This window comes from Danio rerio, chromosome 4 (genome assembly GCF_049306965.1).
Source record: "Danio rerio strain Tuebingen ecotype United States chromosome 4, GRCz12tu, whole genome shotgun sequence".
Lineage (NCBI taxonomy): Eukaryota > Metazoa > Chordata > Actinopteri > Cypriniformes > Danionidae > Danio > Danio rerio.
The window spans coordinates 69,943,635-69,962,141 of record NC_133179.1 but is presented as its reverse complement, the minus strand read 5'-3'; the positions used below and the strand labels follow the sequence as shown (position 1 = coordinate 69,962,141).

General features: G+C 43.0%; 1 protein-coding gene across 1 annotated transcript in view; it reads left to right on the top strand.

The window, feature by feature from the left end:
- Positions 1 to 18,507, top strand: part of si:dkey-262g12.10 — a 31,804-nt gene that overhangs the window by 540 nt on the left and 12,757 nt on the right. Inside the window, exons 2-3 of the mRNA XM_021475813.3 lie at positions 61 to 117; positions 8,144 to 8,286. Coding sequence (XP_021331488.2) covers positions 110 to 117; positions 8,144 to 8,286 — 151 coding nt within the window. The 5' untranslated portion in view covers positions 61 to 109. The remainder of the gene's footprint in view (positions 1 to 60; positions 118 to 8,143; positions 8,287 to 18,507) is intronic.

Genomic DNA, 18,507 nt, shown 5'->3' with positions numbered 1-18,507 from the left:
TCATAAAGGTTTATAACCACTTGAGGGTGAGTAATTAGTTTTATTTTAACTCATGTTCAGATGTTGTTGTGGTGGAAGATGAGAAAGGACAACAACAAAGTCATAAACAATGAACAGGTATGTTCTCCCCACATTCATCCATCTATCCATGAAGTGTCTGCCGCTTATCCGGGGCTCTACTCCGGATACTTCTTATGTAATGAAATATTTTATTTATTTTTACTTTTCATGGTTTTCCTGTGAAGCTCTGATGATCTCAATGCCCAAGAGGGGTAAGGCAGGGCTGGAAAATAATGGTGGCCACACAAAATATTGGCACATTGGGTCCATTTTGGGCATTTTCACTTAAGGTTATACTCACTTTAGCGGTTAGCGGTTTTGACATTAATGGCCGCATGTTGTTATTTTGAGGGGACAGCAAATTTACACTGTTAAACAGGATGTATACTCACTACGTTGTAGCAAAGTGTATTTCTTCAGTGTTTTCACGTGAAAAGATATGATTAAATACAAAAATTTAAGGGCGGTGTACCCACTTCTGTGACATACTGTATTTTCATCTCACAGCAATTCGTAACTTTTTAATTTAGTGGCTAATTCGTATGAATTTGAACGATCTAATTCGTACAATTTAGTACGATTTGCTCATTGTCCAATGACGGTTGGGTTTAGGGGTGGGGTTAGGTGCCACGCCTCCTTTTTAAAATCGTACAATTTCGTACGACAGAACTCGTACTAATTAGCCACTAAACTGACAAAACGTCAAATTCGTTTTCTCATGAGATCAGGCTGGTATTTTAGTGAGATGTTTACACTGCGGTGACTTTTAATGAGTTAACAAATTAAATAGTTAACAAGTGAAGTAGTTTTCTCTGCAACCACAAATACATGTTAAGTTTATGCTAATTTAAATAATATTAAAATGAAACGCTTTACTTTTCTCTCAGACAAAAGCCAGAAGCTTAAAAAGGTGATGTCTTCGGGAATCTGTAGTTTAAAGTCCGTTTTCTCACTTTTTAAAAAAGGTTTTTCAATGCGCTTGTGCTTGTGTTTTTCAGCTAATGGTAAACCTCCGGTTAAAGGTTTCTGTGACTATTTAAAATTTTATAAGGTTCCTTCTACAGCATCAACATCATAATGTAATTAAAATACATCAAGTTAAATAGACTTCAGCATTCATTTAGTCGTTAATGCGTAAAACAAGATGAAGGACCGCTCAACCGCTAGCAGGATCAGCAGGCGAGTGCAGAAACTCCATTCAAAATACTGAGGTAAAAAAAATTCAATAACACTTTTATGCATGTCATTAATCATATTAATTTTCTCCAAACCACTTGAGGCCAGTGTCAGTGGTGGGCAAAGCGAGGCTTCATGAAACATTGAAACAGTCGAAGCAAATGTGGCGAAGCTTCGAAACGTTTCGAAACCCTACTCTACAGTGACACCAAGTGGTCATTTTTTATGTATTGCGCTGGAACAGCTTCAGCAAAGAATAGTCGAGCAAATTAAGGTATTAAACCCCACTTTGTAGAATCAAACCTTCAGTTGATTTAGTGGAGCGGTGAGGGTTCCTGACTACCATGCAGGCATAGTGGGTTTGAGTCCAGACTGATATAGCTATTTTGAATGCTTAATGTCCGTTTGAAATGCTCTGTTCTTGTATCGTTTTGTTTCGATACAATATTTGTTTTTGTTTTGGGGGTTGGTGATGGGGGTTAGGGGAGATCGCGGATATTGGCGGGCCCTTTATAATGACTCTGGGGCCCTCCTAAATGTATGGGCCCTTAGAATTGTCCTAACTTATTGGAGAAGCAGCAGCAGGTTAATCTCCCATTCACGAGTCTTTCAAGGTCGTGTGGTCAGTGTTGTTGTTGCAGATGAAATATAACACAGATAATGCGATTTAAATATTTTCCAGTGGGCTAAATATTGACTTACTTGACTGTTGGTCTTTTGCGTCCATCATGTTTGTAGTTTAGTTATGCTTTTCACACACGTTTGTAGTCAGGGCCGGCTCGTCCATAGAGGCGACCTAGGAGGCAGAATAGAGAGGGCGGCGTCCGCAAAACTTCTCTCGTCACCTGTGCCTTCAGTTATATCCGCGTCTAGGGTGGCAGAATAAAGAGGCGGCGTCCGTGAAACTACCCTCGCCCTAAGTTATATACGCATTTAGGGCGGCAGAATAGAGAGGGCGGCTTCCCCGAAACTACCCTCGCCACACGAGCCCTCAGTGATATATTTACATCTAGGGCAGCAGAATAGAGAGAGCGGCGTTCCCGAAACTACCCTCACCACCCGCGCCCTCAGTAATATCCGCATCTGGGGCGGCAGAAAAGAGAGGGCGGCGTCCCCGAAACTACCCTCGCCACCCGCGCCCTCAGTTATATCCGCGTCTGGGGCGGCAAAATAGAGAGAGCAGCGTCCCTGACACTACCCTCACCACCCGCGCACTCAGTTATATCCGCATCTAGGGCAGCAGAATAGAGAGAGTGGGGTTCCCGAAACTACCCTCACCACCTGCGCCCTCAGTTATATCCGCGTCTGGGGCGGCAGAATAGAGAGAGTGGCGTCCCCGACACTACCCTCACCACCCGCGCCCTCAGTTATATCCGCGTCTGGGGCGGCAGAACAGAGAGGGCGGCGTCCCCGAAACTACCCTCGCCACCCGCGCCCTCAGTTATATCCGCGTCTGGGGCGGCAGAATAGAGAGAGCAGCGTCCCTGACACTACCCTCACCACCCGCGCACTCAGTTATATCCGCATCTAGGGCAGCAGAATAGAGAGAGTGGGGTTCCCGAAACTACCCTCACCACCCGCGCCCTTAGTTATATCCGCGTCTGGGGCGGCAGAATAGAGAGAGTGGCGTCCCCGACACTACCCTCACCACCCGCACCCTCAGTTATATCCGCGCCTGGGGCGGCAGAACAGAGAGGGCGGCGTCCGCGACCCTACCCTCACCACCCGCGCCCTCAGTTATATCCGCGTCTGGGGTGGCAGAATAGAGAGGGCGGTGTCCGCGACACTACCCTCACCACCCACGCCCTCAGTTATATCCGCGTCTGGGGCAGCAGAATAGAGAGAGCGGGGTTCCCGAAACTACCCTCACCACCCGCGCCCTCCGTTATATCCGCGTCTGGGGCGGCAGAATAGAGAGGGCGGCGTCCGCGACACTACCCTCACCACCCGCGCCCTCAATTATATCTGCGTCTGGGGTGGCAGAATAGAGAGAGCAGCGTCCCCGACACTACCCTCACCACCCGCGCCCTCAGATATATCCGCGTCTGGGGCGGCAGAATAGAGAGGGCGGCGTCCGCGACACTACCCTCACCACCCGCGCCCTCAGTTATATACGCATTTAGGGCGGCAGAATAGAGAGGGCGGCTTCCCCGAAACTACCCTCGCCACACGAGCCCTCAGTTATATTCACATCTAGGGTAGCAGAATAGAGAGAGCAGCGTTCCCGAAACTACCCTCACCACCAGCGCCCTCAGTAATATCCGCGTCTGGGGCGGCAGAAAAGAGAGGGCGGCGTCCCCGAAACTACCCTCGCCACCCGCGCCCTCAGTTATATCCGCGTCTGGGGCGGCAGAATAGAGAGAGCAGCGTCCCCGACACTACCCTCACCACCCGCGCACTCAGTTATATCCGCATCTAGGGCGGCAGAATAGAGAGAGCGGCGTCCCTGACACTACCCTCACCACCCGCGCCCTCAGTTATATCCGCGTCTGGGGCGGCAGAATAGAGAAAGTGGCGTCCCCGACACTACCCTCACCACCCGCGCCCTCAGTTATATCCGCGTCTGGGGCGGCAGAACAGAGAGGGCGGCGTCCGCGACACTACCCTCGCCACCCGCGCCCTCAGTTATATCCGCGTCTGGGGCGGCAGAATAGAGAGAGCAGCGTCCCTGACACAACCCTCACCACCCGCGCACTCAGTTATATCCGCATCTAGGGCAGCAGAATAGAGAGAGTGGGGTTACCGAAACTACCCTCACCACCCGCGCCCTCAGTTATATCCGCGTCTGGGGCGGCAGAATAGAGAGAGTGGCGTCCCCGACACTACCCTCACCACTCGCGCCCTCAGTTATATCCGCGTCTGGGGCGGCAGAACAGAGAGGGCGGCATCCGCGACACTACCCTCACCACCCGCGCCCTCAGTTATATCCGCGTCTGGGGTGGCAGAATAGAGACGGCGGTGTCCGCGACACTACCCTCACCACCCACGCCCTCAGTTATATCCGCGTCTAGGGCAGCAGAATAGAGAGAGCGGGGTTCCCGAAACTACCCTCACCACCCGCGCCCTCAGTTATATCCGCGTCTGGGGCGGCAGAATAGAGAGGGCGGCGTCCGCGACACTTCCCTCACCACCCGCGCCCTCAATTATATCTGCGTCTGGGGTGGCAGAATAGAGAGAGCAGCGTCCCCGACACTACCCTCACCACCCGCGCACTCAGATATATCCGCGTCTGGGGCGGCAGAATAGAGAGGGTGGCGTCCGCGACACTACCCTCACCACCCACGCCCTCAGTTATATACGCATTTAGGGCGGCAGAATAGAGAGGGCGGCTTCCCCGAAACTACCCTCGCCACACGAGCCCTCAGTTATATTCACATCTAGGGTAGCAGAATAGAGAGAGCGGCGTTCCCGAAACTACCCTCACCACCAGCGCCCTCAGTAATATCCGCGTCTGGGGCGGCAGAAAAGAGAGGGCGGCGTCCCCGAAACTACCCTCGCCACCCGCGCCCTCAGTTATATCCGCGTCTGGGGCGGCAGAATAGAGAGAGCAGCGTCCCCGACACTACCCTCACCACCCGCGCACTCAGTTATATCCGCATCTAGGGCGGCAGAATAGAGAGAGCGGCGTCCCCGACACTACCCTCACCACCCGCGCCCTCAGTTATATCCGCGTCTGGGGCGGCACAATAGAGAGAGTGGCGTCCCCGACACTACCCTCACCACCCGCGCCCTCAGTTATATCCGCGTCTGGGGCGGCAGAACAGAGAGGGCGGCGTCCGCGACACTACCCTCACCACCCGCGCCCTCAGTTATTTCCGCGTCTGGGGTGGCAGAATAGAGAGGGCGGTGTCCGCAACACTACCCTCACCACCCGCGCCCTCAGTTATATCCGCGTCTAGGGCAGCAGAATAGAGAGAGCGGGGTTCCCGAAACTACCCTCACCACACGCGCCCTCAGTTATATCCGCGTCTGGGGCGGCAGAACAGAGAGGGCGGTGTCCGCGACACTACCCTCACCACCCGCGCCCTCAGTTATATCCGCGTCTGGGGCAGCAGAATAGAGAGAGCGGCGTCCCCGACACTACCCTCACCACCCGCGCACTCAGTTATATCCGCGTCTAGGGCAGCAGAATAGAGAGAGCGGGGTTCCCGAAACTACCCTCACCACCAGCGCCCTCAGTTATATCCGCGTCTGGGACGGCAGAATAGAGAGGGCGGCGTCCGCGACACTACCCTCACCACCCGTGCCCTCAGTTATATCCGTGTCTAGTGCAGCAAAATAAAGAGGGCGGCGTCCGCCCCCCCTCACTTTAGAGTTGAGGGCGGCGTGACCTTCTTTAGCCTAGAGCGGCAGTTCAGCTTGCTCCGGCCCTGTTTGAAGTTCCAATCAAATTCACGTCCAATGCTCAATGTATTTCAGGCAATATTCGTGGTTAGAGTAGGGACGCCTCTACACAATTTTTTTTTACCTGGAAATAGCAAACCTTCCGGGATTTTCAGGCACACTCTTTTCAACATACTATGGTTTGTACTATGGTACATATTAATTCTATTTTCAAATAATACTTACGACGCATAGTAAGCGGATTGGGACACAGCACAGGTGTTTCAAAACACTTTAGCCACGTGACTTGGGTGTTTCGGATCATGCTTCGATGCAGTGTTTTTAAACACTTGCGCTTCGGGATCTCAACACTGTGTCGAATTGTCAGTTTCACGTCAGCCGCCCCTAAGTGTCGGTAGACTGTCAGCAGGATTGTCACAGTGGCTACTCTCTTGCGTTCCAGTTATTCTTAGCTTGATGACATCAATAATCCAAGATGGTTGACAAAGATGGCTGTGTGCTAAATGCCTCAGGCATGTCTGTGAAAAACGTTTATTCAAGGAGGTCAATTCAGGTATAAAAAAATCAGCATGAACACTAAAGTATGACGAATATGTTAGTAATTAAAAAAAATAAATTAGGGTAAAATGTAGTTTACCAAAAACCAACTGTCCATAATGATTGCATAAAAGTCTTTTTATTTCTGAAGCCTGCAAGTATATCTATTCTGCTTTTTTTAAATGTTATAAATTGTCTTGTATTGTAATAAAACAGACATTTAACAAATATATCGACATAAATAGTAATTTAAAATCACATTAAATGGCAATTATTTAATTTCTGACCCAGACACCCAAGAGAAGAAACCAGGTGAACACTCCCCCTGTGGTGCGGTATGGCATTGGGAAGCACTGGCCAGATACATCTGCGTCCAATGTCAGGTTGCCCTGTGTCCTGACTGCTTTAAAGGCTTTCACACTAAATGAGAATAATTTCCTGCGTGCTGTTAAGAAACCAGTTTCAACTTAAAATACAACAACTGAGATGATTTTACATGTAGTAAGATAAGGATGAAACTACTGTTATGGGCTGCCACGTTCGCCTCACAGCAAGAAGGTCGCTGGTTCGTGCCGCGGCTGGTTCAGTTGGCGTTGATGTGTGGAGTTTGCGTGTTTTCCCTGTCTTGGCGTGGTTTCCTCCAAGTGCTCCGGTTTCCCCCACAAGTCCAAAGACATGCGCTAAGGTAAATTGGGTTAGCTAAATTGTCCGTAGTGTATGTGTGTGAACAAAATTTTGTAAAAATGAAAACAGATTTCAATTTTAGTGGCATATTAAAGTTTTTTATAATTCATGCATGAAAGGGTTAAAGACATGGTCGGGGGAAAATGAACTTTATATCGTATATCTAGGCTGGGAAGATCACAGATTTTTAAAGAAAACAGATCTTAAAACATCGATCTTGTAATGGAAAGACAGTTCACTGGAACCCGTCAGGCTGGCTGGCGGAAAATTAAAAGTCTGTGTGCACATGCCCTATTATACACTGCAAAAATGCTTTTCTTACTTAGATTTTTTTGTCTTGTTTCTAGTCCAAATATCTAAAAGTTGTCAAATCAAGAAGCATTTTCTAGACAAGCAAAACATATTGTCTTGTTTTAAGAAATAATATGCCAAAATGAAGTGTTTTTCCTTAAATCAAGCAAAATAATGGGGGGAAGCAAAATAATCTTATCACAAATTGAAAAATAAGATTATTTTGCTAACCCCATTGGCAGATTATGTTGCTTGATTTAGGGAAAAACTCACTTCATTTTGGCATATTATTTCTTAAAACAAGACAATATGTTTTGCTTGTCTCTAAAATGCTTCTTGATTTAAGAATTTGAAAATATTTGGACTAGAAACAAGACAAAATATCTAAGTAAGAATGTAAGTAAGAAAAGCATTTTGGCTGTGTACGAGTATTATTAAATAAGATTCAACGCGACAAGACTTTTGTTTTGGTGTGATTATGTGACGTCACTAGACGGCGTCGTACTGCTGTGTGCGGCCCGGAGCGGTCCCACAGAAGGTTTGTGCTTTGAAGAGTTTAAGGTTTAAAAACGAAACATTTGTTCAGATATAGGCGATGCTAAACTAATTATTTGACAGAAAATGTACCGCAACACCTCATCTGACGACTTTTAAAGCGCGTCTCATTTCTCTCTTTGTAGCGTGAATCTGTTGGTAAACATGAGTTCAGTCATGGGCGAGTAGACTCCGAGTCAATTGAATCAACCTTTTATGAAAATGATTCATATTTGATTCGCTCGAATCACCGCTAATGAAAGCTGTATGCTAATCAACAAAACATGTGCCGTGACACTTTTTACTGACCAACGGCGTTGTTAGAGAACAAAAGTTATGTTAAACATATGTATCGTAGTGTATTTATACATTTGTAGAGCAGGATTTAACTGCTTGTTTTCTACTCAGGTGGTTTAAGTCTCTCTCGCCACAGTGAGAAGTGAACTAGAGAGCTGATTGAGACGCAGACTGAGTGTGTGTTTCTTTTATTTCTGTTCATTGTTCTCATTTTTAACAGTGTCCAAACACAGAGGAAAACTCCTGCTGAAGCGACTGATCTTCATACTGTTATAAAGATGGCGTTTATTAAAGTGGAGAGTGAAGACCTGATCATCGAAGACACATTCACAGTCAAACATGAAGATCCAGAGGAACAAACAGGTTGGTTTTCTTTCTCAAATCATATTTTCGACCTATTTCCACACATAATTATTTAAAATCTTGATTTATGTGAAATCATTTGTGGAGCATAATAACTAAAATGTAAAACAAATTAATAAACCACTTTTTTACAATTAAAAGTCTCACATATCTACTAAAACAGTGGTTCTCAAACTGTGGTATGTGTACCACTAGTGATACGCAGGCTTTCTTATAGTGGTACGCGGAGTAATCGCTGAATAATTAAAGGGGCATGAAACCCCCCGTTTCAGCAGGGGGTTTTCAAACCTCTACTTTGGAAAAAGTCTGAAAAGTGGGCGTGTCCAGCTCTGTTTAGGGGGGAGTGTCGGAGGAAGAAAAGAGGCTTGGTGTGGGAGTGTCTATTTGGGCGTGCTGACTTTCAGAGTCAAAACACACAACCACAGCGGACAAAGTGACTGTGTTTACAAGGACATCTGTTGTCGAATTATTTGCCAAATTATTAAATGTTGGACTTTAACTGCAGTTTGGCTCTTTCATTCAGGGAATTCATTCATGTCCCTCGCGACAAACGAGATATTTGATTCGAGGAACTGCTGTAAGCGTGTATTTTCATGCAATGTTTGATCCCGCAAGGCGAATGAGAGAAAAAAAACCCTCAGCATTTCCCGGAAACTTAGATGCACACGGCAGGTAGCGTCAGAAAGCCGCGTGTGTTATTCCGGTCACAAAATCCAACACGAGGTTAGAGTTTGGTTGTGGTGCTAACTTGTTTACACTCGGTGCAATAGTTTTTTCGATCCGAATAAAATAGGAACTGAATAAACAAAGAGCACTGGTCGCTCACTTACCAAATCTGTAGAGACAGGACAATCCCCAGCAACTAGAGCCGCGTCTTTATTAAGAGGAGATTACAAGCGAATCCGGATCTCAGCGTTTGCAGATGAGAACAGCTCTCAGGTAAACAATAATCCTCCTTAGACACGTAAGTTATTGTTGTCGAGCGTCGCGTACACTGTTAATCCACACGTGACTCCAGCTGCGCTCTCACAGAGAGAAAATGAAAACAAAACTTAACTGCAGCAAACTATAAAAGCAACACTTCACGCTTGTTTTGCCAACACAACGTGGCGTCTCTGTCGTCTAAACACTGTGACAGTAATGAATATTAATGAAGTTGCACAATAGAGCGCGCTGATTGGTTTGAATCAAGCTTTACTCATGCATTAATGCATCACACTGTAAGATGTAATAAGACACACTCTGGCACAGACGTCCAGTCTGCACGCTGGAATACACGCTATTATGTCATGACCGTGACGCAGCTTCAAAAATTTTTTCAAACCGGAAGTACGAATTTGCTTAAAATAACGCAAAAACAACCAATTTACACTTTTTAGTGAAATATAGGTGTCCTAATAGTGTTTTTAGCAGTGTGGGACACATATACGACTGTCAACAGCTCAAAAAATGTGTTTTAGTGTTTCGTGACCCTTTAATGTAAAAAAAAATTAACACACTTTTAACCCTTTAATACGCACAATAACACCGATGTGATCAGTAAATTGATTTTATGAGGCGAAACCTTTTTATTTATTTTCCTTTATATATATATATATATATATATATATATATATATATATATATATATATATATATATATATATATAATTGTTATGTATTCTATCGGTTGAACCCATATTTGTAACGGTTGTTGGGGCATATTATTATTATTATTATTATTATTATTATTATTTCCTTTATTTAGCCAGGAGAAGACAGTTCTGTCTCTTCTTCCAGTGAGACCTGGTCAAGATGGCAGGCAGCACATAAGGTTTCACATAAAAATCACAAAAACAATACCACAAAGTTACAAGAAGACCGTTCATAAAACATCAGATCATAAAAAAACAATTACTAGTGTTCTTTAAGATGTCGTATAAAAGATGTTTAAAAGTACTCAGAGTTGAAAGAGTGTCAAGATTGAGCCAATTTTGCAGGTCATTCCAAGCCCTGTGAGCGTAAACGGAAAAAGCACGGTTGCCAAGTTCTGACAGTACCCTTGGGACTGTTAGACGAACACACGAACCAGATCTACTGTGCTGGTTATTTAGTTGAAATGTTAGCAAATTAGAAAGATAGGATGGTAATTTACCTAAAAGGGCCCGTATTTTTATATCCCAGCGTTGACAGTTATGGTTTAATGAGACACAAAGCCTACTCTAACGCGCAGCAAGCAGAATTAATTTCTAATTTAAATATGTAAATCCAATTCATATATTTAAAACACAAGTTTAGATTTCAAAGATGCACAAATAAGTCATGTATACATGCCACATATATTTTAAAATTTATCCAAACAAAAGTTTATATATAAATATGATGACATATAGCCTATATTTATGACGTGCAAAGAATATTTCCAGGTTTTGATGAACAGGCTACTATATGTTAATATTTTACATTACATTTCTTTGTTAGGAAGTGTCTTTTTAATCAACTTTTAAAAGCACGTTTTAATTAAAACATTACTTTTTTTTTTTTTTACCTGTAAGCACAGTGCAGTGTTAATGTTCAAAATATTTATGATGTTCGTATGTTCGTGGCTCACAATAATCAATATTCATAATAATGGGAATAAATTTGCCTTGTTTTTGAACTGTCAGAGCTGTAGCTGCTTAATTAGGCCTGCTACGCTACTGTGTTTTAAAAAATTTGTAGTGTGTTTTTGTCAAAAGGTACAATACATTACAGGTATTCAAAGACAGGTATTTTCGTTTTTTTTTTTTTTTGAACCATACATTAATTTGAAACCGAGACAAATGAACAAAATAAAATTATTATAAAAAGGAAATGGATGAAATAAAAAAATATTAATAATATGATAAAATAATAAAAATGAGAATAAAATAAAAATTAATTTACAAAAAAAAAAACAGTTTGGGGGGTGGGGGGTAGGGGGTTTGGGGTTGGTAATTTATTGTTGGAGGAGTACATTAGTCTCAATATGAATTATTAGAGGGTCCCATGTTTTGAAAAATGTTTTGGTTGATCCTCTGAGAATTTTTTTTTCTGTTTTCAAAAATAGCATTACATCACTAAGCCAAAGTGACAGATTAGGTGGCATTGGTGATTTCCACTCCATAAGAATTCTTCTTCTGGCTATTAATGTTACAAAGGCAAAGGCGTTTTCTATATCTTTGGCTTCATGGATGTCCTCATTTGCTACTCCAAACAGCCATTTCTGGATTACGTTGAATTCTTAGGGTGCTTTCACACCTGTGAATCGATTCAGTTGTTCCGAAACAGAGATTACAAATGTTACATTGTTGCTCTTTGCTCTTGGAGCGGTTCGCTTTCACACTGCAAAGTTTCTAATCGGACCGAAAGAGCTAAAACAAGTCACGTGTGAGTTAACTCTCCTTACATTGGTCAGAGTGTCAGGGTTTATTTTGCAGAGTCCCGCTAACCTGTCAGGAGAGGTGGTGGTTTGGTGGTGATTGACAGGGTGCGCGCGCGAGACGTGTCTGAGGAGAGATGCGGTGGGGAGGGGTGAGAAGGGTGCGCGACGATGCCTATTTGAGGACCGGGAGGGAGACGCGAGATTACCAGGAGATCATCACTCGTTTGCGGGCATCTGGAGACTCACGAAACTTCCCGCCCTACTCATAATTCTCTCTTCATATAGCCGTAAGCCTATTACATATCCATAAAACACTGTGATATAGCCGCGCTCGGATCGTATCGCTTTCTCACTGAAATCAAACCCGCGCCAGGGTTCGTTTCAATCGAGCCGAGACCACCTCATTCAAGAGATCTCGGAGCGATTACTTTGGCGCGGAACAGAGCGCGATTGCCCTGTTCACATATGCCAAACGAACCGCGCTAACTGGGCAAACGAGACGCGTTCGGAAACAAAAGTGTAGGTGTGAAAGCACCCTTAAATTGAAGGCGTTTAAAAGCTCAAATATTAAAGACCAAAATCGTCTCAGTTTGTCACATGACCAGAACATATGGGTTAGGTCTGCCTTGCATGAGTTTGCAACGATCGCATGCTTCATCTATATTGGGGTAGATTTTAGCCGGTTTGGTTTTGCTGTAGTGAATACGGTAAAGAGTTTTCATCTGAATCAGATTAAGACGCGCACATGATAAAGTCTGGTTTATCCCAAGTTTGTTCTGAAATATTAATTCCTAGTTCTTCTATCCATTCCATTTTAATCTTCTCCAGTGTTATGTTACGGAATGTCATAATCAGGTTGTACATTTTGGAAATGAGACCTTTGGGGTGTACAGGGCACGCTACTGTACTTTAATACTGGTCATCATGGTGGTACTTGGAGAGACTATTTTTTTCTGAGGTGGTACTTGGGTGAAAAAAGTTTGAGAACCACTGCACTAAAAGAAAGAAAATATTACTTTACTGCATTAGTCCATATTATTACTGAAATTAACATAACTGAACGTATATATTTATGAACGATTCTATGAGTAAATAAATACTCAACGATGGGCTAAAAAAAGCAGGAAATAGAAAGACACTAGTAGTTCTGTGAACTGCTAAAGTATTATACACTATCCTTTCAATGCTAATATTTAGGTAATGTATATTTAATATTCACACATTTGGACTTTCTCCTTAATAAGGTAATTTAAAAAGTGTTATTTGCTAATTTTAAATAGCGAAATCATATTAGCAGCCAATGACCATTAAAGTACAACAGTGTTCACCGTCAAATAAACAGTGCTAATGTTGTTTTCAAGTCACACTTGCAGATTATTTCAGACCGAATATTCAAAGTATCGTGGTAAACAATATAGCGAGTGTGTCACAAGTTGTCTCTGAAGGAATATGCGAATATAAAACCATATTTACCTCTATTATGCTAAGGAAGGACTGAAGGGACATTCGTCCTAGGATGAGTCCTCACAGCTCCAGTACACATCTCTGCCATTTCGTCACCTTATGCCCCATTCACATGTGGCTTCAGCGTCAACGCTTGACAGAGGGCGTGTCTGAAGTTGGGGCTGACGCGATCGTCATAGCAGCGTCAGCCAATGAAATTAGTTAGCAATAGGTCTCTGTCTGAGCTGGTGTATTTGCATGAAGCCATCTGATTGGCTGACGCTTCCGTCGCTGCTTGAAAAGTTGACTAAGTCCCAACTTCTGCAGCGAGCAACGCTTCTCAAGCGGCGCCGATGGATCCACAATGCAGTTCGGCAACGCCTGACATCACCCATTCAAAGTGAATGGCAAGCATTGACGCTGAAGCCCCGTGTGAATGGGGCGTTAGAATTATAAGTTTCAATCTGACACTTTTATTTTGAGTAGTTTTTCTATTGATTAGGATGTTTTCTCTTTATTTAAATTAAACAAAGAGAAGCAGTGTTATTTTTCAACTTAGTAAACTACATATAAATTCAATGAAAAATACATCACAAATAGTCATGTCTCAGTGGTTTTTGCCATATCAGTAACTGTATTAAATTCACATTAAATTAACATTAAATAGACATATCGGCAAATAAAAACATTTCTTTCAGATAAGGCCATGGATGGTCATCAGTGCTGGCCTCATGTACTAAAACTTGCGTGGAAATCATACTAAAACATTGCGTACGCACAAAGCTGTAAATGTGCGTATGCAGAAAAAAATTCAGATGTATGAAACACTGCGTACGCCGAATCTCACGCATATTCTTTTGTACATCTGAATGAACGTGAAACTGAGCGCAACATGCACGAGCACAAAACCCCTCCCTGCCTCCTCCCCCGTATGAATATGCTAATGACTCGACTTTGGCAAAAACCCAACGAAAAAGCAACGGCAAAAGCAAGCAAGAAGAGAAACTTTGAACAGAATGTGAATTGAAGGTGCTGCTTTCGGAGGTAGACCGGAGAAAAACTGTTTTATTTGCAAGTTTGTTCTCCAGAATTGATAACAAAAGAAAAAATAGAATGGGAGAGTTTTTTTTTTATAGTGGGGAGAGTTTAGCTGATGCGGTTAACACAGTTGGGTCTGAACATCGCACTGAGTGGATTAAAAAAGAAATAGTGAGATCTATAGGTGTAAAATTTTGTAGCGTCTCAAACATCCTAAGTGGCGCAGCTCGTTAAACGCATGTCAACACGTTTTGACATGTTCAAGCATGAACTCTGTTCGAATCCAGCGGCTGATGAACTTATTCTTTATTTCCCCCGCTACATATCAGATTTTGTCTATATACTCTTTATCACGAAAAAGACAAGTAGGAATCATTAATAAGTCTGTGCATCATATTTTATTTGCACATTTATTGATTAGAAATGTTTCTGATTCACGTATGCCATTTCATCCTTAGATGGTGCTTTTATAGCAATGTGCGTGCGGTAGATCGCTCAGATTACATTGGGAAAACCGGCGACCGCTGCAAATAGCGCTTTAATGTTTGGATGGTCAACAGTATTGTACGGAAACCTTATATACTAGACATGCGGATGAACTCGTCTCATACAGCTGAGAAGACACTTTGTAGAGTGCAATTTAACGCAACTGCCTCTAGGAGTCGCCAATGGAAATAAAACAGACACGTACAAAAAATGTGAGTACGCCAGCCATAAAGCTGGCGTGGAGCTTCTCACGTTAATTTCATCGTTAGTAAATCCAAACGTTAGCGATTCTGAGCGTGAAACCTGGCGTACGCAAAGTTTTTGTGTGTACGCAGCGTTGATACATGAGGCCCCTGGGGCCTCATGTACTAAGACTTGCGTGGAAATCATACTAAAACATTGCGTAGGCACAAAGCTGTAAATGTGCGTACGCAGAAAAAAATTCAGATGTATGAAACACTGCGTACGCCAAATCCCACGCATCCCACGCATATTCTTTTGTACATCCGAATGTACATGAAACTGAGCGCAACATGCACGAGCACAAAACCCCTCCTTGCCTCCGCCCCCGTATGAATATGCTAATGACTCTACTTTGGCAAAAACCCAACAAAAAAGCAACGGCAAAAGCAAGCAAGAAGAGAAACTTTGAACAGAAAGAAATAGTGTGATTTATAGGTGTAAAATGTTGTAGTACCCTTAATAGTCTCAGTGGCGCAGCTCGTAAGACGCATGTCAACATGTTTTGACACGTTCGAGCATGAACTCGGTTCGAACCCAGCGTCTGATGAACTCTTTCTTCTTTTTTCCCCCGCTACATATCAGATTTTGCCAACTATTTATCACGAGAAAGACAAGTAGGAATCATTAATAAGTCTGTGCATCATATTTTATTTGCACATTTAGTGAATGGAAATGTTTCTGATTCACGTATGCAAATTCATCTTCAGATAGTGTCTTTATAGCAATGTGCGTGCAGTAGATCACTCAGATTACATTGGGAAAACAGGCGACCGCAGCAAATTGTGCTTTAATGTTTAGCTGGTCAACTGCATGGCATGGAAACCTTATATACCTGCTAGATGATCATGAACCCGTCTCATACAGCTGCCATTGCAAGGCTCGGACACTTTGTAGAGTGCAATTTAACACAACTGCCTCTAGGAGTCGCCAATGGAAACAAAACAGACACGCACAAAAATTGTGCGTACGCCTGCCATAAAGCTGGCGTGGAGCTGCGCACATTCCCACAATCATATCATCGTTAGTAAATCCAAACGTGAGCGATTCTGAGCGCGAAACCTGGCGTACGCAGCGTTGATACATGAGGCCCCAGGTGTTTAAGCTCATAAATAGCATACAGTACCTTCAGCACCCTGCAGATGGCGATATCGCCTCGTCCGCTAACAAATTAGCCTTGGTAGATAAAGATCGCGACTTGTCGCGCACAATCACAATGTAACGAGTAACAATGTGTCCGATCAAATGTAGTGAAGAGTACATATTCAATCAAAAATGTAATCAAGTAGAGAGTAAAAGTTGATTTCATTTTAATACTCAGTACAAGTACAAATTAGCCAAAAAAATACTTAAGTAAAGTAAGAAAGTCCATTTACTTAAGTACTTTACACCACTGGTGTTTCGTCCCATACTGATACACTTCCGGTGAATGGTTATGTGACTTTTAAATGGTTCCTTTTACAGCATCAACGTTGTAATTTATTTAAAATACAATCAGATTTTGGCATTCATTTAGTTGCTCAAGTGTAAAACAAGGCAAAAAGTCATTTACTCGAACGCGCCCGTCAGGCTAGCGCAGAAGCTCCATTGACTATACTGAGGTAAAATAAATGCTCGTATTATAAACACATGCCGGGGGAAAATGTGGTTTAATGCAGTGCTTCTTGTACAACCTGAAGATCGCTGATTTTTACAGTAAACAGACCTCAAACGTGCCGATTTTGCAGTGTCACACAGTTCACCAGAAGCGCTTAACCCAGGTTACTGGCAAATGAAAAGTCCTTTAGCATACTTCCGCATATACCCTATAGAGATCAAAGACCCTTTCGCGCGCACAGACTTTTCTGGAAAATTACATTCCTAAACATAATCCGAAATTGGGTAATGTTTCACGTTTATTCATCTGTCAAAATCCCTTCAGAGATTAAATGCTGATTCAAATAATCATATGAATAAAGTAATGAGGAAAAGGATAAATGTTGATCCTTTCTGGGATGGATTTGAAGATTTGAAGTCAGAGATCCGATCGCACAGCTCTGTGGTCAGTAGTGTTGTGACTCTCAGATGTCACTAAGCCAGATTCACTCTGTTGTCGGACTCCACTATGGCACTAACGGAGCTCTTTAATCAGATTCCTACTGTGTAAAGGTGTTTCTGAGGACCAAATTGGCAGATATATAGACTAAACTGTGCCTCCTACTTGCCATTTCAGGCTAAAACAAGGATATTCGTACTAGGGTCATTTTGTTGTGACGTATGAATGAATGGTTTACCAGAAAATGACTTGGGACAGATTTTGAGAGGAGCATTTTTCAGTACACCATTTATATGGAGCAGTTTCTTGTTCCTCCAGATCCCAACCTGCAATTGTAAATGTGATTTTAAAATGCTTGGCTTCTTGTTCTCTGTATTTTGTAAAATATTTAGCTGTATGTTGTGTTGATTCCACAAAGTTTGTAGCTCTCTGACTAGTAGGCTGTTTACAAATTGCACCTAAAACCACACGGAAAACAAAGCACTTCCAGCCAGGTCAATGTTCAAAATGGTAAAACATTTACTACCGTGTCGGTTAATACTGAATGTATTGTAAAAGGGCTTCCTTTTGCAAGAAAAAGTATGTGAACCCTTCGGGATTACTTTTGGCATAAAATGTTCAGATCTTCATCTAAAGTCACAACAATAGAAAACCAATACCACACAAATATGATGTGCGTTTATTGAACACAACATGTGAACAAGGGCGCCATGCATAGCACAATCGCCTCACAGCAAGAAGGTCGTTGAGTCTCGGCTGGGTCAGTTGGCGTTTCTGTGTGGAGTTTGCATGTTCTCCTCATGTTGGTGTGGGTTTCCTCCGGGTGCTCCGGTTTCCCCCATAGTCCAAAGACGTATGGTACAGGTGAATTGTGTTAGCTAAATTGGCCATTATCAGTGATGGGTTGCAGCTGAAAGGGCATCCGCTGTGTAAAACATATGCTGGATACGTTGGCGGGTCTAGTAAGCTGTGGCGAACCCAGATTTATAAAGGGACTGAGCCAAAAAGAAAATAAATGAATGAAGAACATGTAAACGTTTACAGTGCAGGGTGGGCAAAGGATGTGAATCTTTGAGGTTAATAACTGGTTGACCCTCCTTTAGCAGCAATAACCTCAACCAAGGGTTTCCTGTAGTTGCCAATCAGACCCGGACAATGATCTGGCGGGATTATGGACCATTCCTCTTTACAAAACTGTTTCAGTTCAGCAATATTCTTGGGTGGTCCGGTGTGCATCCCTCTCTTGAGGTCATGCCACAGCATCTCAATCAGGTTGAGGTCAGGACTTGTGTTGTATTTTCTTCTGTTTAGTGATGCACCGATTTGGAAATTTTGGCAGATATCGATAATCGATAACTTTTTATATAAGGATACCGATTAATTAAAATATAATTTTTTCAAGATTTCATGACTGCAAAATCAATAGTAAAACACATAAACGTTTTTCTTATTTTAAAACCTTCAAAAAAGTTTGTAGATCCACGTTACAGATATTAAATAGCTCATGTCAAATCATTTAAAAGAACAAACCCATTTCATTATGAATGAATTTTTTGAACAACTGACGCATGTGAAAATAAAAGACTTTCAGAGAAAG